The sequence below is a fragment of the Anguilla rostrata genome, chromosome 11 (genome assembly GCF_018555375.3).
Source record: "Anguilla rostrata isolate EN2019 chromosome 11, ASM1855537v3, whole genome shotgun sequence".
NCBI classification, from domain to species: domain Eukaryota; kingdom Metazoa; phylum Chordata; class Actinopteri; order Anguilliformes; family Anguillidae; genus Anguilla; species Anguilla rostrata.
This window is the reverse complement of record NC_057943.1, coordinates 25,833,894-25,857,765: the sequence shown is the minus strand read 5'-3', so window position 1 is coordinate 25,857,765 and position 23,872 is coordinate 25,833,894. Positions and strand designations below refer to the sequence as shown.

General features: G+C 45.9%; 1 protein-coding gene across 1 annotated transcript; it reads right to left on the bottom strand.

Moving 5' to 3' along the window:
* Window positions 1–980: 980 nt before the first annotated feature.
* lmbr1l (limb development membrane protein 1-like) lies at window positions 981–22,606 on the bottom strand. The gene is made up of 17 exons (XM_064299017.1): window positions 22,244–22,606; window positions 14,154–14,238; window positions 11,514–11,547; window positions 10,933–11,072; window positions 10,245–10,348; window positions 9,822–9,945; window positions 9,415–9,483; window positions 9,242–9,306; window positions 8,948–9,020; window positions 8,570–8,653; window positions 8,363–8,439; window positions 8,069–8,146; window positions 7,778–7,851; window positions 7,552–7,642; window positions 7,380–7,446; window positions 6,128–6,289; window positions 981–3,514 (listed from the first exon to the last, which is right to left on the bottom strand). The coding sequence occupies exons 1-17, from the start codon at window positions 22,304–22,306 to the stop codon at window positions 3,429–3,431; spliced, it is 1,476 nt and encodes a 491-aa protein (XP_064155087.1). The 5' UTR covers window positions 22,307–22,606; the 3' UTR covers window positions 981–3,428.
* Between the last annotated feature and the right edge of the window lie 1,266 nt (window positions 22,607–23,872).

Below are 23,872 nucleotides of genomic sequence, written 5' to 3'. Positions count from 1 at the left end.
TGTGCAACACTAATTCTGTCCCCTCTATCTCTGCTGTGGACAAAATGATCATTTTTGAAATATTAATGTACTATATCGTACTTATAAGTAACTTGCGTTTATTATAGTAAATATGGATGCTTTGCTAATTTTTAGTAAGCGAAAGATGTTTTTCTTCCACAGTTCGCTCTGAGCGAATGTTGATATGTATCGGTCTGCGAGGGGAAAAAAACAGTCTGTGATACTCAGCTTTTCGGGAAAACTCCCTGCCGGCAGAGGAAAGACCGACACGAAACAAGCCGCCACAGGAAAACAAAACAAGACTGGAGAAGAAGAAATAAAATTCATTCAATTAAAACACCCAGTTAAACAAAGCAAGAACAAAAAAAGAAAAACAAAAACACAATCAAGAGGCTGAAATTAATCAAGACACAGTTTTCTCCCCCAGACTTCAAAACGCTACAGGAAATGAATAATATGCGGGAGGGAACAGAGCGGAACAGGAGAAACGGTCTGATTTTCGGTTAATCTGACAAGGACATCCGAGAGCGGGCGGGAAACATGGGTTCGAGCGGGAGCGGCGTCCCTGCTGCAGCCCGCTGACAGACGAGGTAAAATAAACCGTCCCCCCTCCTTGATTAAAGCAGAGCGACAAAGGGCGGAGGGGACACCGGTGAGAGATGCACCGACAGACACACACGCACAAAGCTAAAGCTAAACAGAGATAGTGACACGCTCGTATGGGAATGCACTGGAACACTCACACGCTGATTGACATACGCCGATATGTATGCTGGCGCGCGCTCCCGTTTGCTCCTCAAACAGAGAAAGGATCCGAAGTATTCGCATATGCAGATTCCCGCGAACATACAGTATCCAAAATGACTGGTGATAGCACGAGTAGGCAAATGCACAAGGCCCAGTTCAAAAAGATCTGAGACATTCCATGATTAAATATACGGATACACACATCCATGAACAAAATGAGCACAAACACAACGTATAGAAAACTGATAAATACATTTATTGTCTTTTTAATCAATGAAAACAATAGTAAATTGTAGCAAATCCATGCCATGTTAAAATAATCCCACATACCCACTTTTGATAACCTCGGAGTTTTGGAAATAAAAAAAGTAATTAAAAATAAAACATTCAGTAGAATTTTTTTATGGCTTGAAAGCCAATGAAATTTCACAGATATTCTTTTCTCCTCTCCTTAAATGTAAATCTGAGCCACATAATCTGCACCTGTCCACCCCTGTCAAACTACAGTTACTGCACTTCTCAAAAGAAACTGCCGCAAAACAGTGATGACACGTCTGTGTTAAAGGGCCGTCTTACGCCTGGCCTCAGGTAAGGGTGATCAGCGCAGAGAAGCACACGGGCACGAATCTGCAGCACACACAGGGACTGCACTGCTGTTCCAGCTCATTCCGCTCGTTGGCTCCCCCTCACCCTGTCAGTCCACATAGTAGGCTCACTGACTCAGGCAACAACTCTGTCTGAGGCGACTGTAGATTTGAGGATGGGGAATTTGGGGGGTAAAACAATTGGTGGGAGGGGCAAATTACACTTTTAAAAAAGGATACACATATTTGGATAACAACGAATTTTTTTAAACCTATTAAGAGATAACAGAATTCACTAGCATTAAAATAACTGCTCAGTGAATTTAAAAGTTGTACAGCACTACAGCCCAGCTCCAGCAGAAGTGTCTTTCTGCTTGATCATTTCTTTTCTCTTTAACAGAACTTAAAATACTAAACACAAAGAACGTAGTGGTTCTGAGTTTTCCCCCATGCATTTACCAGCTAGACAAGGCTTCTCAATGACCAGTGTCCCCTGAAGCAGAGTCTAGTCTAGAGACTCCAGTTTGCATAGGTATAGCTGAGGGAGTTGTAGGTTTTGAGCTAGAGCCCCCTCTCCCCTTCAGTCAATGTGCCTACAGCACCGGACCCCCCAAATGGCTGAAGTATGACAGTTCGGTTCGGAATTTCACCCCGGGAATTCCTGGCTACCCCACTGCCCGTTCGATTCCACAGCAGCAGCCCACAGATTTCATTACAATGAGATGATGTTGCAAAACCAAAGGCACACACAGACAAACAAGGCAACAGAGCTACATAAACACTGGCAGAGAAGCATACATCTCAACTACCGTGTGTCACAATAAGCACGTGGTTACAAGAAACAGAAACAAGACACATGCACACACACTATCCTTCAAAACCAAGCCTGACCATCCCATGTTTTGTATTGCACTTTAGTTTATACACACACACACACACACACACACAACATGCACACCACACACACACACACACACAACACACACACGCACTAGCAGTGTAAACATTATAGTTTTAGGTTGCGGTCCACAAGTAAATATCCAAATCTGGCCCGAGCAATGAGGATAGGCAACCACTTTCACAATTCCTAAAAAGTTGACAATTATTCTTAAAAGAAATAATAACCAAACCCTCTAACACCACAGGCACCGTTGTTTATGATATAAAAGGTCTCGGGACGAGCGCTAAGTTTTCCATCCTTAACCCCACTCTCTTCCCTTCCGCTTAGGCCCCGCCTCCTCGTCCCTTCATGCCGAAGCGTTAAGACAGCGAGGGCTTTCAGAGAAGGCCTCCTGTCTGCACCACTGTCAAACCGAACACCATCTCCCTTTCTCCTCACGTTCTTCACACTGCTGATTAGGTCTCAGCTACATCACGGAGAAAAAGACACAACAAAAAAAGGAAATGGCATTTGACTAGAAGAGTAAGGTAAAGAGGAGTGACTGAGGCAACAGAAATAGTTCGGTAAAAGGGGGGAAGGCGTGGGGGGTAATTGCGGGGGGGAGGTCTGCACAGATAGGAAATGCCCCGTGTTAAACTTCCTGCCAAAGCAATACACTCCATAGACTGGGCAGGAAGAGGAAATGATGTCACAGCCATGACGTCATGTTCGAAATATAGGTCTGCAGACCTAGGTTTGGACAGGTGTCAAATCCCATCTACTAAATATTGCCATTGTTAATGTCCCACAAGGCACTGGTGTAGGGAACAGGGTGAAAGGTCACACAGCCCAGGCCTTCCTATTCTGTGCTTAACTAAGCACTTAATGCCCTTTTGGCAAAGAATCACATTTTCCCCCTGCATTACAATTCAGGAGGTGGCCTCGGTAAACAAAAAACAAACACATTTGGTCCCAAAGGTAAGTCATTGACCAGACTAAATTTCTCTTCCAGTTCCTACAGCCAATGGCTCTTTCAGCGTGCTTTGACAGCACACCTCCTCCAATCGATTGGCCGACAGGCTTCTGTGCTCCAATTGGCTCAGCAGACAAGGCGCAGTAGTGTCCTGAGGTCCAACAGGGAGTCTTGCATTCATTATTCCGGAAGGTTCTGCACCTTTGGAGGTTGGAGGAGCAAGGAACCAGAGGTTGGCGAGACATCACTGAATCTTGGAGAGTCCACTGGCCAGGAGGAGCTTGAGTGGGATTGTGGAGCGGGACATCTTCAGAGGGAGCTTGTGAAGACCTAAACAGAGGGGAAAAGAGGCTCATTGAGGAGGAGGAGGAAGAAGATGGCTAACAAAAAGAAAAACAGGCTCAAACATTACAAAATGTAGTGGTACACATGGAAGGAGAGAAGTGGATTCATCCAAGTTTGTTCAAGAAAAATAAAGTGAAGGAACATTCTTGGGTAGGGAGGGGAGGTGCATGGGGCGAAGGTCATGTAAGAAAGCCACTGTGTGCGTGTGTGTGTGTGTGTGGGTGTGTATACGATGCTATCTCACACACCCAGTGAGGTCTGTGTGGTTGCACTGGCATGCCCAGGGCTCTGGGTTTAGCTGTCGTGTTGGGCTGTGATGTTTGTATTGGGTGGAGGGCAGAGGGTGTGTGTTTTGGAGGGGCTCAATAGCTGGGCCTGCAGTCCCCCAGGGGGCCCCTGGCCACCCCCCCCGACTCCCCCGCTGTCCCACGGCACCTTCCTGAGAGGATTGTGCTCTTTCTATCTGAGGAAAGACCAGCCCACAGGGAAACCGGGACAGAGCTGGGAACACCTATCGCCAGAACACACACATACACACACACTCTATTACATACACACACACACACTCTATTACATGCACACACACACACACACACACTCTATTACATGCACAAGACACAGAGCCCAACACACACATACACACTATCACATACACACACTATTACATACACTTGCAAACAAACACATACACACTGTACTCAAACACATGCATACACATGCAAATGCACAAAAACATACACACATACAAAACACACACACACACACACACACACACACTTACCCACGTCACTCATACGTACATACGCACACATCCACACAGATAGGAGTATACACACGACATACACCCATTCTCCTGATCCCTATTCATTCAAACTGGCCTGGCAGATAATATTCATCTGTTGGTTGAATATTTGGGAGCCAGGAGCTAAAGACTAAACTGACAGGCTCATGCACTTCAGACACTAGCCTTTACTGCCTTTATCTGGGCTATGCTTTCCAGCACACAAAACAGTCTGCAATCCCCAAGGGCAGAATGCAAACATCCATTGGTAATTCTCAGAACCGTCAACCAAATATAAAGGAATTTTTACCTCCTGCAGATGATAATACAAAAGTTCAGGCCATCATACGTATAATACTCTATTTGACAAGATAATACAAGATATTCAACTGATCCTGAGGATATGGGTGAGAAGGACTCTCCTGTTGTTTAGTACAAAATGTATGCGTCACCACCAGCCATGCTCTTAGCCACTTCAAAATCAATCATCTATACATGTGCTGGACTTGCTCTCTGACAAGCAAGCAATGTGGTATGTCAAATACAACATTTTTATCTTTTAAACTTTATCTCGAAGGTGCACACAGCTACTTCCATGTTTCCCTCGCCTCAGGCTCCCATAGTTCATTGGAAAGTCTGTAATGAGCTGCTCATGAAATGCCTGATGGGAACTGTATGCCAATGGGACACTGGCTTGGCTGAGAAAAACGGAATGTTATAAAAGGCACTTTTTGTAACTTATGGATAGAAGTGGGGAGAATTTTTTCCCTTTAATGTAATATGACCTGGAAATAAAATTTTATTTTACACAGTTCTTAAACTGACACAAAAATGAACCTCATAATACAATTTCAGCCACCCAAACCTACATGTTTCTTACTGTACTCAGTTTTTTATTTTTTTCCTACGTCTTTAAATTTAACACTTTTGCCTTCTCACCCAAGCTGGAATACCAAATAGCAACAACAAGAAATCTCACTGGCTTTCAGCGAAAGCCAATAAGGTACAGCAACACAGTCAAGTGGAGAGAGAGGCCAGGCTTGTGTTTAATATCCTGACTGCCAAATTCCGGTTGAATTTTTTTCCCCAGCTCACATTTTATGTCTCTGTTTGACATTTCGTACTTCCATGGGCCCTGTGACCTCGGTGGACTGCCCGGGGCCCGAAGGCTGGTTCAGGCGGGACACACACAAACCCTGCAGGCACTACAATGAAGGTGTTTGTTCTTATTGGCATGCCAGCGCACTGCATCTGTTCTTTTAGGGCCGGTCAGTAAACATTTGAGCGCGAATGTTCGCGGATGTGCCAACGCTGAATATGGAAAATGAAATGCGCTCAAAGGCTGTGTGTGATGCCAGTCACGTGATTCTTTTGATATGAAAATGAAGGGCCTCACTGACACACACCCCGCCTCCAAATGAAACGCATGCATATACGTGCGCCCTCATCTAACCCTCCTGTGTGGGTTAGAACACATACAACACACACACAAGCCACGCACACCTTCACACAAACACATACATTCAAAGACACGAGTCACACTCACACTCACACTCACACTCACACTCACACTCACACTCACACTCACACTCACACTCACACTCACACTCACACTCACACTCACACTACACACCACACCACACCACATCACACTCACACACACACACACTCACACTCACACTCACACTCACACACACATCACACACACACACACACACACACACACACACACACACCACACACACACACACACACTTTCTCTCACACACACTCACACTCACACCCTCACACACACACCCGCAGGGCGGGGGACTGACCGAAGGCTCGTATCAGCTCTCTCTGGAGGGCCCAGGTGACGGTGTTGATGAGGCAGGCAGACGTCAGCCCAGCGAACACAAGGTTGTACAGGAACACGATGTAGAAGTTCCCCAGCCAGTTGTACCTCCCAAAGTCTCCCAGCAAGTCAAACCTTGTGATCCCTAAGGGAGAGATAAAATATATAAATAATATACATGGGGGGGGGGAATAAAAAAATAAAAGTAATTAAAACAAGATTTCTCCCCTAAATTGTTACCCACTTGGATTAGAGACCCATTGCTCCCAGGTCTGCTGTAGAAATGCCAAGCTGCACTGGTTTTAAAGTGACACTTCACTTGCTGGATTATTTGATTATTCTTCAAAAATAGCGCTTAATCATAATTTCTGTTGGTTCTTATGGTGCAAGCAACCAAACTACTGAACAGATATAAGAACATGTATGCACGTTTACTATTGTGAATGAATGCTGTCAAATTAATCTGTTCATATGTACATCCTCTGACCCCTCATGAAACATAACACTGATGTACAAACTGCTTTCTGGAGTTACTTGAAACATATTTCCAACCTGCCATTGTAAAGCTGGCACACACACTAAAACAGAAGCTTCAAAAAAGCACCATGATGTGACCTATCGCTTTAAAAATGAAGTCATGGAAAAAATAATGCGAGTTGGCAGGTTTTGGGTAACTTCTAAATCATTGTACGGCTTTTATGCACAGGGAAACCGTTCTGATAACATATACACTCCCCTTTGACAACACCTACATCTGGGGTGGATTCAATAACGAATTTTGCTAGTTCTCATAGGCATTTGGCTTGTTTTGTAACAATGGCAACACTCCCTTGAACAATGGCACAGCCCTGATATTAGGTCAAGCTGTACCATATCTCAGTATTCCCCTCCTATGGCCAAAAATGGTATTACAGCCCTGCAGATACCCATCCAGCTGTGGACATTGAGGTTTCATTAGCCCAACAGCAGGGTACAACCATGGGTACTGTCGATCTCTGCCTTCTGTGAACCAATGAAGAAGCTTTGGTCTGCACAGTGAGACACCATGATTGGTCCAAATCAGCAAGTCAGTGATAGCACAAACCGGCTCCATCAACTTCGGGGTTCATGAAGCCTCGCTCCACCATCACTGCTTCACACGGTTCGTTTTCTGTCCTTATTGTTCAAAAACAGCCAGACCGACACAGAGACGTTGCAGCATAGAACCCTGAACCGAAACCAGGACCAGAACCTACCCAGAGTCCGGGAGAAGACGGGCAGGGCCGAGCTCAAAACCAGCAGAGAGACGCAGTTTCCGATGATCTGTGGAGGAGGGGGAGCTCAGCGTTAGGACTGGAGCAGACGGCTGGGTCTCTGTGCAGACAGACACACAGATGCAGTGGGAGACCAGGAGGCCAGAGGACATACCTGCGTCAGGGTGGTGTCCTGGGAACGGGGCAGCAAGCCTGTGAAAAAGCGAGAGCTGTAGAACCCAACCACAGAGGACACCATCAGGTACCTGAACACTGAGAGTTAAGGCCCCAACACTGCACTCAGGACTGAACACACAGGCCAAAACAAGACACGCACACGTAGGCGCACACACACACACACACACACACACATACACCCCTCAGAGCGTGTGAAAGGATACAGGATGATCACGACCTGCACCGCCGCTCCCAGAGAGCCAAACATGGAGAAGGAGGCGGCGCCCAGACGGGCGTCCTACAGGGGGGCAGAGGAGCAGCGTCAGAGAGGGGCCCCAGCAGAGCGGCGCTCAGAACCAGGTCTCAGGCTCAGTTCCCCAGTACAGCGCATTCACAGAGATGTGTACCCCGGCGAGCGGCTCAGAGGAAACCCCAGCTTCAGACAGACTGCAGAAAGACCACAGAGGGCGGCGCTCTGTATTGGATCAGACCGGATGCTGATATAGCGCCCTCACCTCCATTCCTCTGGGCATGGCCCTGTCATCGATGAGCAGCTCCAGCACGTGGAAACACACCATCAGCACCGACACCACCTGACCAGGGGGAGACCCAAGCGCACAGATCAGACCCCTAATCCTACCCACACTGAGGGGAAAAGTGTCTTTGAGTCTTGTGTGTGTGTGTCCTTGTTTTATTATGTGCGTGCGCTTGTAGGGGAGGGGGCCCACAGAAGCCACATTTGCACAGGACCCAGAATTTTGTGCTGCACCCCCGTGTGTGAGAGTGTGTCGGAGGAAGTCCCTCCTTACCGTTAGGGCCAACAGCAGGAGCATGGCCAGTGGGTAACCAAGGTTGCGCTGCCACGGCGACGCCCTCCTCCTCATCTCTAAGGGAAAGCCAAGCAGAAGGGAGACAGGATTACACCTCTGAGAAGGCAGGCCTGTTCACACACTCAGTGCTGGAGCGCCCTCTGGTGTGCAGTGCCTGTAAAGGCGGCTCTCGCGGCTCAGTCTTACCCAGGGTGATCCGTCGGGCCTGAACGCTGAGGAGCTGCCTCTTCACCACCTCCAGGTTTAAGCTGAGCCAGCAGGAAGTCCCGTCTACAGAGAGAGAGAGAGAGAGAGAGAGAGAGGGAAGGAGAGAGAGAGAGAGAGAGAGAGAGAGAGAGAGAGCAAGAGCGAGAGAGAGTGTGTGTGAGTGAGAGAAAGAGAGAGAGAGAGAGCGAGAGAGAGAGCGAGAGCGAGAGAAAGAGTGTGTGTGAGTGAGAGAGAGACAGACAGAATCAGAAACCAGTCTGCACACCAGTGTCCATGCTGTACACATTCGTATAAACACACTCAGGCACATAAACACACACGCACACACTCACAGAAACACACACCCTTCACACTCACCGGTCAGTTTTCTGGAGAGAGAGGCCTCTTCAAACAACGCACAGCTGACGGTCTCCTCTACATCCTCCAACAGCTGAGAGGGGGAGGGAAAAAAAGAGAGCGCAGAGAGACAGACAGAGAGCAAGGGAGAGGGAGGGGTTGGCAGGGAAATAAGGGGGGGGGGAATTCAGAAAGAGCAGAGGAGGGAGAGAGAAAGGGGAGACAGAAAGAGAGATTAGACGGAGAACGACCTCTAGGCGACAGCGGCGAATGCAAAACGACCCCGACGCCCCTCTTCCCCGGCGGGGGGCTCACCCGAGGCTTGACCAGCAGGCTCCCCGTGATGCTGAACATGCGGGACAGTCCGAAGGGCGTGCACACTGCGGGACGGACACGGGAGACACGCGTCACAGAGCGCACGCTGCAGGCCACGCCCCCAAACACACCACTCCCACAGAAACTACCAATCACGGACGAGTGATACTCACACAGGAGCAGCAGGACCCCAAACAGGGAGATGCAGGAGTACAGGTAGGGCAGGTAATACTCCCACATATCTGAGAGAGAGAGAGATTCATCAGCATATAGAAAAAACTTACAGGCACACTGGCTAGCCTAATTCAGAGGTCCTCTGCTTTACACCAGAAGGGCACTGACCACAAGAGCAGACTTAACTCCTCAGAGAGAAAGACTAGATTAGAATGGGCTCTTCTTACAGAGATGGACAGAACTGACCAAACATGTCTGAGACAGACAAAATCTGGCTAAACTCATATGACATGGACAGATTCTGACTAAAGTCATCTGAGACACAGAGAATCTGGCTAAACTCGTCTGAGACAGACTCTGGCTAAACTGATCTGAGAATCTTGTCTGACCGCAGGCCCGAGCTCACCATAGAGGCTCTCCTGGGCGGAGTCGTGGTGCAGGAGGGCGGAGGCCACCCACACGATGCCGAGCACCAGCAGGGTGAGGAGAAGCAGCACCACCGTCGTCTCGTACAGGCGGCCCATCAAGCCCTGAGCACGACACGGGACACCGTTACACGCGAGGAACACGGTACACACTGTACGCACTGAGCATCACAACAACCACAGCGATAAGCACAGGGAAGGCACATAATGGATCCTGCTTCAGTCAGACGTGTTTACAAGAGAGGGTGCCCAGTGAAACTTCATTAAGAGAATGTTATCACTATTCCATTACAGTACAGCGAGTAAAGTGAGCGGTCCACACATCCAGCAGAACTTTTAGCCCATGAGCAACTAAGAAAAATATTGCAAGGAGCATATGGGAAGTGTCACGGACGAGGTGGTACCTTTTTGGAGCCGACAAATCCCTCAGACTCGGTGAAGAAGTATGCGAACGGCATGAGGAAGAAGAGGGAGAGGTTGGAGAAAAGGAAGACCAGGTTCCAAAGGCCTGAGGAGAAAGAGGAGATGTAAAAATAAATATAACAGACCAGTCCGACAGGGTTTCTGCGAGGGAGGTCAAGACCTCCAAGCCCCTGACAGCCAGTCGATTCAATCAATGTTGCCCTCAGGCTGAACTCAGTGTTTACACACCGCAGTTTTTCTGTCAACCACCAGGGGTTGCCAGCATTCCAGCTCTCTCCAGGTGAATTAGTTTAGTGCATTTACACTATACAGTTTCTCCAAATCTAGCTGCTGGGCTCCATAATTCAGGTTCTTCTCATTGGGAAAGGCTGTGAGAATGTGGGTGAGCCTATTGAAAAGTGTGGTCTGAGTTCAACACAAAACACAGGACTAGAACTGCTTCACACAACAAGCAGACGCTTGAGGCTATTGACACCAGTATGCCCAGCCAATGAGCCCTGTTTGCATGCCAAACCTGATAACTGACCAGAACAAGATATTCTCCAAACACATCTTTAAAAGGAGTGTGTGACCTGGCACTGTATAAACGGGAGTGCGTACATGTTTGTGATCGTGATGGGGTGGGTGTGTGCGCGTACGGTTATGAGATGGGGCAGGGCGGGGCCATACCGTGGATGAGGGAGCCATTGAGCCACTGCATGTAGTAGCTGTGTGGGAAGGAGAGCAGCACCTCATTGGACAGGATGGAGAGGGGGAGGAGTAGGACTGCCCCCACGGACACAGAGAGAGTGAAGGTGCAGAGCCATAACCTGAGGGAGGAAACCAGAGAGGGATAGGGGAACGAGGGGAGAGAGAGAGGGGGGGAGAGGTGTTATGCTGCTTGCTCAATCGATGTCTGGCTATCCAATACCAGCCCTGTGTCAGCTGCCAGCTAAGAGATTTAAAACGCATTGGCTTTCTTTGCTTTGTAGGGAATAAACCATCTACTGTAATGACGGCCATGCTCTTGACTTGCACATTATCTCACTTTAGAGCAAGGTTTGTCCCAAGGTGTGTTCCCAGACCTGTTGGCAGAGATGCCAAGTGACACCATTCCAACTAGGGAAGAACAGCACCAGCGTGGAGGTACAAAGAGCAGAGAGACCCAGACACACACACACAAACACACACACACAGAAGGTCAAAATGACATTCACATGCCGGAAAGCAGAGATAAATAACAGCACAGTTATGGGTAATAGTTTACTTACGCAATTCTGCTGACAGTAGCTTCCTCGTCGTCGTCTAAAATAAGAGGAAACATTGACATGTTAGTCCTGTCCAGCCAATCACTGCCTTATTAGCCAGGGCAGGAGCCCGAATATTAAAACAACGGCTTCAATGAATACACACAAGTGAAGTGGACAAAAGCTAAAAATTTCACACAAATGACACTAAAGACCCAAAAGGTTTTACAGTTACATCACTTAGCAGATGCCCACTTACAAAAGTACATTGAATTACAGTACAGGACAGCTTTGCATCAATGGATTTTGCAGGCAAAACACTCAAGACAAATAAGTACTGTCCACACAAATTTCAGAAAGTTGTTTTTTAAGGGAAAGAAAAAGAGTTAGGGGAGTGTTCATTTTGAGGGTAAGCACGAGGTCGGAAGGTGCTTAGGTTGGGTGATGGCGGGCGACATATCTGGTCTAGCAGAGGTGGGGAGGTTTCTCCACCACTTACATGTCAGGATATAAAAGAGATCTCGGATGTAAACCTCCCCTATTGCAACCAAGGAGCGAAGCTGGCTTGTTCAAAACCTGTCAAAACTACGTTGGACTATGAGCTTGTCCTGAGTAGTAAGGACCAAGCTTTGACACGCGCACAGACAGCAATTGCTCAACTTGCTGAAGAGCAAATCGTGTACTAATCTTACGGGTGTAATATTTATTCATGATATCCAAATGCACCATGTGACTCCATATTGCAGTTTAATATATTTGTAATTATTCCAGCCAAAACTTCATTATTTGTGTGATCCTGTGTGACTTTTCCTTTAAGCGCACTTTCTGGGGGTTTAAAAAAAATATTATTTCCCTTTTCAACTGGTATGTAAATGTTGTATGCATTTGATTGACCTGGACATTTTTTGCATGGAAAGAAGGATATGTTAGACATTTACAGAAGTTTCTAGTAACCTGCCTGCTTTACAATGACAGGTACAATTACATGAATCTACTTTTCTAGAAATTTCCATGTACATCTTGTACAATGGAAATCTTTTAGAACGGGAATGATGCTGTTGGACAATTCAATTAATCTCCAAAGCAGAAAAGCTTCTCTGGGTAGCAAAAAACATTAGTCACAGACAGCAAGAACATGCCGCACTAATGTATCGCAGATCATTAAAATAACTGTTGAACAAAAGAGAACAAAATCAGCCGGATAAACTTAAGCCAAACCACAACACTGGCAATAGCGTCACCAGAACTCTCGCTGTCCCCATCACGCAATACCTCCAGGAACAGCGTTGCCTGGAGCTGCCGCAGCTGCTTCTAATTCACGGCTATTTATTCCCACGGTTACACAACAGACTGTTTGTGTGCACGTCCTGCTTATGTGTACCGTTGCACTTTTTAAAATAGTTTTTAAACATGTTGGCAACGGCTTTGCACGAGTAAAGCGCACATTTGCAGGTGTGAGGCAACACCGCAGGATTTGCGTCACGCGTGTTGTCATCTGTAGGCCAAAGGCTCTTCCGAGTTTCGTAAAAAATTTCGCGGAAAAGGCAAAGCAAAAATGAAAATGAGGAAGCGAGAAAGGCTAGGAAATGACTTCTAATTTCACACAGCCTTCAATGTGTTCAGAACACAGCTTATGTACTGAGGCATGAATTAGAACAAAGACAACAGACACATTGAAATTGAGCATCTTAAAAGGGGTTCTGGCTGTTCAAAGCTTTTATATATAAATACCCAATCCTAGATTTTGTGTACAGTATGTACAGTGCTAGGCATGTCTGCGGTTTCCAAAATACAGAAGGGTTTCCAAGCAGCAACCTCCGTGACTGAGGGAACATAAATAAATATCTCCCAGGAGCAGTGCTCACTCAGTCCCCTACCCCCGCCAATCTGACAGCCAATGTTTGCGTTTCTAAAATGTCTTCTGAGCACAACAGGTTTAAGGCAGGTCATTTCGGGGCCAAGGATAAGAATTCTGGACAAAGTGAGGTTCCCAATCTATCAGGTGAGAGTCACAAACTCACACACTAAAGAAAACTGACAAAAATCAATATTGTATCAAATTGTTTGAGATGACAGACGTTTTGCACTATTGAAAAACCCGTCACACAAGCTTTTCACAGACATAAGGCCCAGGGGGACTGATGGTGATTAAAACAATAAAGGATTCTGGTTGTGAGGCAGCATTTCTTCGGCACATCTCGTGTCTTTTGGTGCAGTTGGACTGGTACAGTGACAATTACTCAATACATTGACATTTGAAACTCTCAACAATTTCAACAAGCAGCCTTTCAACTCTGTCATCTCCTTGTGTTGAACAACTGAAGCTTGGATGGGAGACCTCCTGGGTCTGCCCGAGGGGGTCAGTCTGACTTTTTTGACAAAAATAATCCAAAGGGGCGGGGACATCGTGCTGCAAGAGGTCCCAGCTTTAATGCAAGGTGTTATGCTCAGGTTCTGACTCACTGTGGGCATGCTTGCATCACGCCTCTCATTAGAGCTTGTATGTTTGACAGCAGGGACCAGTCTTGTTGCCCTTCTCTGCACTATTTTGGCTTTTGTAATATTCATACAGTGGGGTGGGTATTGGACTGAACACAGTACTCCCAATGTGATCTGACAAAACCAGTTGTGTGACAGTTGATAAATATGTCTTTTTCCACTTACCTGACATAAACTCTGCATTTTTTTTGAAGTGAGTGATGATGAAGTAGGAGAGGATGTAAAGACAGATGAAGAGCAGGACGCAAATCTGTAGAAAGGAAAAAGACAAATACACATTTTTACCAAACATAATTTCTGTTGCACCAATTTATCAAAGGAAAACTACCCAACTGTAGTAAAATATTTTCTAAATCTAAGTAGCAGATAACATCTGCCCAGACTAGTCCAGAAAACCACTCCATGGCAGGGCTGTTAATGAGTCTCAGAAATAAATAAAAAAAACCTACAAAGTGACTATGAAACCCGTACAGGGACACACAACAAAACAGGAACATTTCACATACCGGTTATTAATAAGTGTATAAAAAGGAAAACTCATTTTCTAAATGGAATTGACCAGTACAATAACATTCAACATGTTAATGTGGAGCACTTGTGCACTTGTACTACCAACTATGGACACTTTGTGGCATGCAATACATTTCCTGATTGGGAAATGCAGCATAATTCAGGAAGAGGCGAAAACAGTAATGTTTTCTGTCCAGTGAATTTAGCCCAGACTCAAGTCAGCAATGTATAGCCTGTGTCACCAATTCCCAAAAAAACCATCTTATATAGCTGACGAACCCCCACCTAAAAAACAAATCTGACACCTTTAGACAGTGGGGTTCAAGGTGCACTAAAGGACAGGAACATATTTTCAATGTTTTCAGATACAAGTAATCATGAAGTATGTCCCTTCAAACACTGCACAAATACTCCACACCCTTGGGCTGCATATTTGACCCGCTGTCAGACAGCAGAAAAACCAGAGCAGGTTACCGCCGCTCTGGCTGCCTTTATCTTTATCTCCTCTGACTGCAGCTGTGAAACCCAGCGCAGTTCAGAGCATCGCAGGACAAAGACGGGCGGGAGCAACCGCACAACCGGGCAGAGGTCAGGGGCAGGGGGGTTCTGGGTTCACATCCAATGTGGGGCATTCGCCTCGAGAGAGGCAGTGCGCCCGATTTGTATCTTTAGATTATGGGTTAAAAAGTGATAGTGACTCTGGATCAGGACGTCTGCAAAGTAAATAAGTATTACTAATATATAATAATAATAATAATAATGATAATAATAATAATAATAATAATAATAATATAAATAAATAATTTAAATAATTCATAAAATAAATTATACAAATAAGAATAAGAAGACTAGATTGGAGAATACATTGTCAGCAAGAGACAAAATAGACAGTAACAGTAGGTCCTATAGTATGATAGCAGGTACAGGAGTTTCTGTACTGTTAGAACATCTGAATACATCTGGGTCTGTAGATTGGCCCAAGAACAGCGATAAGGGAAGCAGATTGTGTGTTCTTGTAAAACCACTTTGCGTTTGCATCCCCCCCCCCTCACTCCTCCTCCCCAGAGGAGCCGAATCAGCGCTCATATCAGCAGGGGGGGGGTCCAAAGTCGCTCCGCACAATCAGTCCGTCGCCCGTTATCACACCGGGGAGAGCGCGGAGCCCAACTGCTGTCTGTGCGCTATCGCCGTGGTGACGCAACACAGGACTCGACCCACAAACCAGTCCAGCGCGACCCCTTTTTTTTTTGGTGGTGCTGACCCCAATCCGCCGAACTCACCGCGTTACTGCCGACGGCCGACATACAGGCCACGGGTACGCCTGCGAGCCGCAGGACCGGCCAACGTCCGCAGCCGTCTGCGCCCAAATTCACAGCAAGGGCACAAACGAGGGAGGAAGAAAGGACGGCGCCAATAACCGTGAGCACCCAGGTTCCACGGGAGAAACCAAACTGAGACCAGCTTTCTAAGAAAAACCCCAGCTCATGGGCCGCTGGTGAAACCAGGCAGAGCTCAATCAGGGGAGGTGCCAACAGGAGTATGGGGTTCCCACAGGTCATAAGGCGAAGTCTGTAAATGATCAGCTGTGACCGGTCATTTTCACTTAATGCTAATGTAGCATGTTCAGAGCTGAACATTTCACTGAAATTGTGAAACATTTAAAGAGCGAGCTGCACTAAAGGGCTCGCCCTGTAAAGAGTGGTATATCCTGGCCAAGCGGCACATTTCAAAAGTCCCTGATACAAAAACAGTGTCGAGAACAGTATGCATCCTCTCAGTCAAGGGGGGCGGGGGAAATTCACCTCCTGCCGTTAAAATAACTTCAGGGAACAATAGATCTGAGAGGCACAGGGAAGGCCGTCCTGAACGGATTCCTGCTTCCTCCAAACCCAAGTAAACACAGCCCTGTCAGTGAACCAAAAACAAGTCTCACGTTGAAGTCACACATGGGAGTGTTTGAGCTGAATGCAGCTTCTGAATGCAGAAAGCTTCTTTTAGTGCCTGCCATTTTGATGACAAGCATTTCACTCATGTCGCTTCAACCATGCGTTGATCTTGTGCACTATTGCTGTACACAATTCCGGCTTTCTTACAGAATTACTAGAAATATTATCTGAATAACTGCCGAAATAAGACCTGGTGGATGGCACCAAGAAGAGGGAGAGAGAGCTGCCCCCGCCCTGTCAGGACACTGAACAGCACACCCTGGTTGCCTGGCCGTCTCTGGGCAGAAAGCAGGGTTGAAATGGAGCCACCCCAACTCCACTCCACCCCACCCCATGCCAGCTTTGGCTTGTTGTTTTCATGTTCAGGTCTGTTTTGACAGGATGAAGGCCCAACTCTAGCTCTAATGAAATATACAGCAGCACGTGCGTGATAGGGGTGGTAAACAAGCGCGTGGCAAGGGTCTGCTGAACCCATTTAGAAAGGCGTTCACAGGAGGACACGGACACTTAACTGGATCTTTAACAGCCGTCAGCCAGTTTGCCCCCCCCACCCACCCACCCACCTGCAGGTCTCAGGTTTACTTTCTTAGCTAGCTAGCCTTGATGGGGCCAAATCATCTGGAAACAAACCAGACATGAAAAAAATTGATTCCTTTCCTAGACTCACGACTCAGTCATTGAAATTCAGGGTGGGGGTCACTGCTGATGATGCAAACCTGCTAGACGTTACCATTATTGCTGAGGGAGGCGACTTGCAGCCGCAGCTGTAGCGCTCAGTGCTGTTTCTATATCAGTCCTGTTTATGTAAACTGATACTGCCGCCCAGCTGAGAAGCGCCACGCTCACATCTGCAGTGCCCAGCTGGCCCAGTCTGCTGCACTGACAAACCAGAGCTGCTCACTGCTGAAAAAAAGTCATTCAAAGCGCCCGAATGAACACAAAAATAATCACGTGAGCGTGTTTGATTGACAGGAGCCATTCAGCCCATCTAGGGTCACCAATTGTAAAGCACAGCTCAATTACTGTGCACAACCAACACCCAAATGGGGAATTTAGTTATGCTTTCAGCCAAAGCAGTTGTGAAACATGTCTGAGGCATAAAAAAACAAGAGGTCAAGGGCAAGGGGGTGGGTCTAGGTTGATAGTGGCCAAAACACAGAGACTGGCCCCAAACAAAGGGCTGGCGAGAGACACATAATGCAATGACCGGGGGTTAGAGGGGGTTCTTATGCCTGCTGGGGGGTGCAGAAGCCCAGCCAGCTAGCGTGCCAAACGCTGAAGCCCCAATCTCTGCTGCAGGCAACACGATGTGAACCAACCGCCGACGATATGACCCTGAGATACAAAAACCACTGGTGTGTGTGTGTGTGTGTGTGAGTGTGAGTGTGAGTGTGTGCTTGTGTGAGTGTGCTTGTGTGTGTGTGTGTGTGTGTGGAGAGGGTGGTGTGGTGTGTTGATAGTGGTGTGTGTGTGTGTGCGCGCATGTGGTGTGTGCGTATGCGCGAGTGTGTGTGTGTGTGTGTTGTGTGAGAGGTGAGTGAGGGTGAGTGCGAGTGTGTGATGTGTGTGTGTGATGTGTGTGAGCGCGAGTTGTGGTATGTTGTGGAAAGCAGAGTGGTGTGTGTCAGTGTCTGTCATGCAGGGTGTTGTTGGGGGGAGTATTGAGCTGACTGTTGTCAGGCAGAATGTAGCACTCAGGGGAGAAACAGAGCGCAGAACAGCGAAGTCCGGCATGAGCCAGGAATGCACAGAAATAACAGCGCATCAGCACTGCTGACAAAGGGGCCCAAATGTTACGCAACACCACAGAGACATCACTGTACGATTCAGAGGAAAAATAAACGGCGCACACAGCTCCCTCAACTCTACACAACAGTGTTTTAGGCTGTCCGATGCGTGTGGGACTGGTGTGAGTGAAAAGCCATGCAAACGTTGTCAGGAGGCAACAGAGCTACACTGAGCTGTAACCAGAACTGTTCGGCAGAGGCATAATCTAACTTTGGGCATAGGCCAAAAACCCACTTCTACAGCCTCGTTCCTAACCTGGAAGGTCCCAATTCAGACCCATCCATAGCAGCCTTGGAAATCATATTTACAATTACAGATACAACCATAGAACTTAATCCATTCTATTTAAGCGCCTACTGTTTTATTGCAACATTAATTAGCAATATGCCCACTGTGTCAATTCAAGACCTTGAGCACTTAATAAAGAAACTTCAAATATGTCATTCACTTAGACAGCAGCTGAATTGTACTGCCTTTGCACTTCAGTGTTTACAGTCCTCTATGTTCATTTGTAGGCACAGGTCATTTGTATTGCTCTATTAATAAGCATAGCCTATAATGGCCTTCCAAGTCACTTTAGACAGTTGTATGTGAAATGAATACACACTAATGCAAGTGTCACAAGCCTTTCTGGCCTTGGGTTTGTGGGGACAGCACAACATGGGCAGCCGTGCCCAACACACGTGGGAGGCAGATAGGGTTTATGAACAGCCGCGCGCGTAGTCCAAGTGCTGACCGACACAAACCCGGGTGACACAGCTATCTGGCTGCGACGCTGACACAACCAGCAGCAAGCGGCCGACTAATCCGTCTGCTTATCCCATCCTTCTCTCGTTCCACCGCTCTCCTGACGCAAGCAAAAGAACTCGCTCTCCGGGTGCTGGGTTTCATTACACACCGTTTACTGCATGGTGAGGAGTTGGGGTAACTGAACTTCATCACCATGAAAGCCAGTAGCCATGCGCTATTTAAATAAAATAATTAGGCTAATGGCAATTAGCCATTCTATAAATCGTCAGATTGGTTGGGAGGCAGCATTAAGGTTAAGAGGTTTGCCTCAGGTCAAATGTGTATGTGGTTTTGTATTGTTTCGACTGGGAATTTAAAAAATAACTTGATTAAAACACTTGTTCAAGAGGATCAAAAACCCTTGCCTAAGGTGAAATGAGCAATATCCCCTTATGGACCAATAGTGTGTCTTCATTAACACAACTTTGCCAGTTCCAGGAATCACTGAAATTTATGAAAAAAGTGAGCTTGCTATGAAAAAGCAACGCCATTTACGCAAGAATTTCACTGGGGGGTCTTTCATCGGACTCTCAACAAGAGAGGTTAAGGACAAACCTGGACTGAACCTAGTCCTGTGTCTAATGGCACCTTTGCACTCTCACTGCCAGCGTAGGGCCTCCCATCCATTAATGGCTCCGAGTGCTTTCTCCACGTTTACCCATTTACTTATCTATGTATGCATAGTCCAACCAGGAGGACGCTAGCACAAAAAACGAGAGTCCCATAATCTATTTTGCCCCAGCCTGGATATAAACAGGTCATGGGAGGAGCTCATCAACAGACTGTGCGCCCAAACTATCCTAACTCTTTGTTCTGTTTGTACCCATCCCCGACCTCTGGATGCAGAAAATGAGCATGCCCAAGTCTTAGTACTTTGTATAGCCTATCTGGTCTTTATCTGTTTGTGCCTTTCAGTGATTGCTCCTTACATAACTGCTCTGAGTAGGCTATCCAGCACTCTTAAATGGAATCCCACTCAATTTCCCACCCCTGTGTCACTAATCATGATTATTCACATGAAAAAAGCACAAACAGCACATTGTAGCAGTGCGTTTTACATTTAAAGGTGGAAGAGAAACTAGTAAACGCTAAACGTTCAACATACAAAGCGTGAAATATTATTGCCTTTCGGAGAGGGTTGCACAAGACACCTTAACACTCTTTCAGAAAGAGAAAACATGTTCTTGCAATACACAGGACTTCATCTTGTAATAGTCAACCTATTACTCTGTCTATGAGGGGAAAAGTTTGAGAACCAAAGACAGCCAATACAAAACAATTTAAGTAGCCAAAATCCCAATGCACGGAATAACAATATAACCAATTAATTTTCTTATACAGGCCTAAATATTCAAGCTAGAAACATAAGCCCTGGATTAAAACCTACATCAAATCCAAGAACTGTCAAAAACTGATATCCAAATGGTGCATGTCACATGCCAGTTAGTTATTAATCTGTGCTGAATCCCTAGAGAAGCCAACAAACTGAAATAACAGAGCACAATCATATGATTTAATCAATGAATTACAAGAACAAAATGAACAGTGTCATATGTTTGCTCTGACATGACATCAATACAGAACACTGAAGTGCTTCAGAACCCCACACATTCTTATATTCTGACATTCTCTTCTCTTTTTCTTTTTTGTTTGTTATGTAACCAAAGGACACAGGCAGCCCGGTATGATGGTGGACATACATCAGTGTAAGAGGCTGTGGACGTGTGTGCGAGAAGTGCTGTGCTTTGCGAGGTCATAGGTGACTGCCACAGTGCTGTGTTGTAACTTTCGCAGGGCTGAAGTTCAGTAAGAGATGCACAGTGCCTGCCACGTCACTGGTCGTGGCGCACACACACACACACACACACACACACTCTCACACTCACTCACACACTCCCTTCACACACACTCACACTCACACACTCACTCACACACTCACTCACACACACACTCACACACACACACACACACACACACACACACGACGCACAGCACAAAGCCAAGTGCAGCACAGCAAGTGCAGCAAAATGCAGCCAAAGAGAGCTGAATGTGATTTTTATGGTCTTACATGTCTCTTGTCATGGACATAATCTGTATTCAGAATTTGTATTTCGGTTCCTGGTTGGCACAGTAAACTTGCACTGGTGCTTTGGTGATGTTGCATCTATCATCACTGGCCTGGGGACGTTTTCAGCCAAGTCTAACCCTATTAATATTGCACATGCACATATACGTATATGCACATATTAATCTGGTTATTGCGCTCATGTTTCTCCAAGCATTGTAAGTTGTTCAGGAATTATGTTAAGATTGAAAACTGTTCTCAGACCGAAATAAGGCGGAGAATGGGGAGATGGTCTTCTTTATAAAACAGAATGTTCATGTAACCAGTTTGCATTTGTATTGTATGAGAAATGTAAGTATAGAGAAAAATGAGTTTTCAAAGAAAATAAATACCTTTAAGCACTTGTAAAATGTAATGTAATCCTGAGTTTTCTCCCCTGAGCTTATAGCAATGACAAGAACTACTGTGCTTACACAGAAGATCTGCATTGCTTTCATTGTTAAAATGTCATACACAGCACACCCCACAACCCCCATGTTAAAAGGACCAGCTGGTCAATTAATGACCAGACCCCAGGTGTGGATCACCCTCCACCCAACCCCCGCCCCCCCTTCTTCAGGGTTAGCCTTGTGTGTCTAGTGGAGCCATATTGCTATGGACAGCTGTTCTTCAAGGGTCCTTGGTTGCCCTCCGAGAAAACCCGCAAAAAACTAACATATATGTCTCCAGCTACTGTAAATGTAAGGACTATAAGACCTGACATCTGCATGAGGACGAACCAGCAGAAAGCTTAAGGTTCAGCCGAAACTGCAGAAAACATGCTGTGTTCAAGCTATAGGCTAAGACACTGTGCAAGTCATCATAGCTAGCACAGATAATACGTGATGAGATTGTCAATTCACCAAAATTCAGTAACGTTAGTTAGCTAGCAAATAGTGTGACAAGAGTAATTTAGTCAATGTTAGCTAGCCAGCTAACGTTACACAAAAACTCACTTCCGCTGCACCGTCGTACATTTAGAATTTGGGCAGGTGCTTGGTTTGAAAGACGACAATAACTTCTATTGTGTTGCCATTTAAACAACTTGCTAACTATCTGCACCACATTAAAGGACAGACTGCTTGATAATTATTACTTAGAGAAGATCAGGCACTTACTATGATCTCCCGAACTCGGTCGTGGAATATCTGCTCTCTAACCGACACGTCGTCCGCTTCCATTCTCCGCTAACCATATCGTGAACTAAGCGCTCGTTGCCACCTAAAGGTTAAAACAAATAGCTTATAAACTAATTTTCTCCAGAGACATAATGCTGCCACTGCTCTCTTTGGATAGTCCCGGTGGACAGTGCTATTTTCATCCAGTCAGCAACCGTTCCTTGTTTCTGTGGTTGCAGCATATGCGCTGGATACACCGGTGAAAGACTACCAGCAGCGTGCAAACTTCACTCGGTTTGTACAGGACAAGGCTGGGGTGGAGCTAGCGACTTGGGGGTGTAACTAAGCCTGACTGATTGATTGATTCACCGAAGTGAAGCTGTACCGTCAAATGCGAATGGGAGGATAATAAGAACAATAGGAACGCCCACCATTAAAAGATTACGATTTAAATACTCTATTCTTAAAGCTGATTGGTTGAGGAAGACTTTTTTTCACGGGAACCAATTCAGCTCAGCCGCAGGGATTGCGCGCGTCCTGTGCAGATTCCTTTATTCTGTCTGTATAGTTAAGATAATATAATGTATTTAAATATAGGTTACTCTTGCTTATGAGAGTTCAACGGTAACCTACCTGATACTATTATAATACGGCAGTGAGCGCAGTAATGTTTCTAAATGTGCTGAATTTTTCTTTCTGGATACTAGATTATACAAGTTTAAAAATGATTAAGATCTATGGACCGTCAGTAAAGACCCAGTCCTTCGGGTAGACTGAAATAACGTTAATTATGAACACATAAATAAAAACCATATATAAATTTCCACTGCAAAATAAATGGCTGGTTGGAAGAAACTAAGGGTTCTGCAACTTCTGCGTGAAAGCGAGTTTTGTCCGTTTGAAGTAAGAATACCTTGTAGGATGTAGCCTTGTCTATGCCTTGAAATTGTGCCATCATTGCATTTCAGTTTTCAGCAATCCGGCTATTTAGACTATTTGCGGGTTTAATGGTGTATATAGGCCTAGCCCTAGACTATGTGAAGTACAATACAATTAGGAGAGTTTTAAATTGTAAAATATTTCACCATGCTGAAATATAAACAGGCAAACCGATTATGCAGTCTTTTGACGTAATGAATTCATAGATTTCGTTTGGCCAGCCGCTGTTTCTTCTGTCTGTATCATTTGATCAGGTGAGGTATGCTCGGTGCCCATTTGATAGTTATAATCCAAAGTCCACGTGGAGCTGACACAGACAGAAATGGCGTAGGCCTAAACGAGAAAATTATACAGTTAGTAAGCTTAAAAATAATTTATCTTGAGTTATAAATCTCAGATCTATACATAGTCAAGCTTCCCCACTCCTCCGTCTTTCCGTTTGAAAGGGGACGTGTCACGTGAGTACGAAATTATTAACGGATGTATCCTTTACTCCTTTGTAGTCATATTTAAACAACTGTAACTTAAATAATTCGGTCTCCAGACTTAATTGAATATTTCTCTGCTAGAGAGAAGTTGATATTGTTGTGGTTCATTTCTAACCCCCGCGAGAGATAGTTTGTCTAACTGATCGAATATCTTTTAACTTCAATACTGCGGTGTGATTTAATCATCAGAAGGGGAGAATAG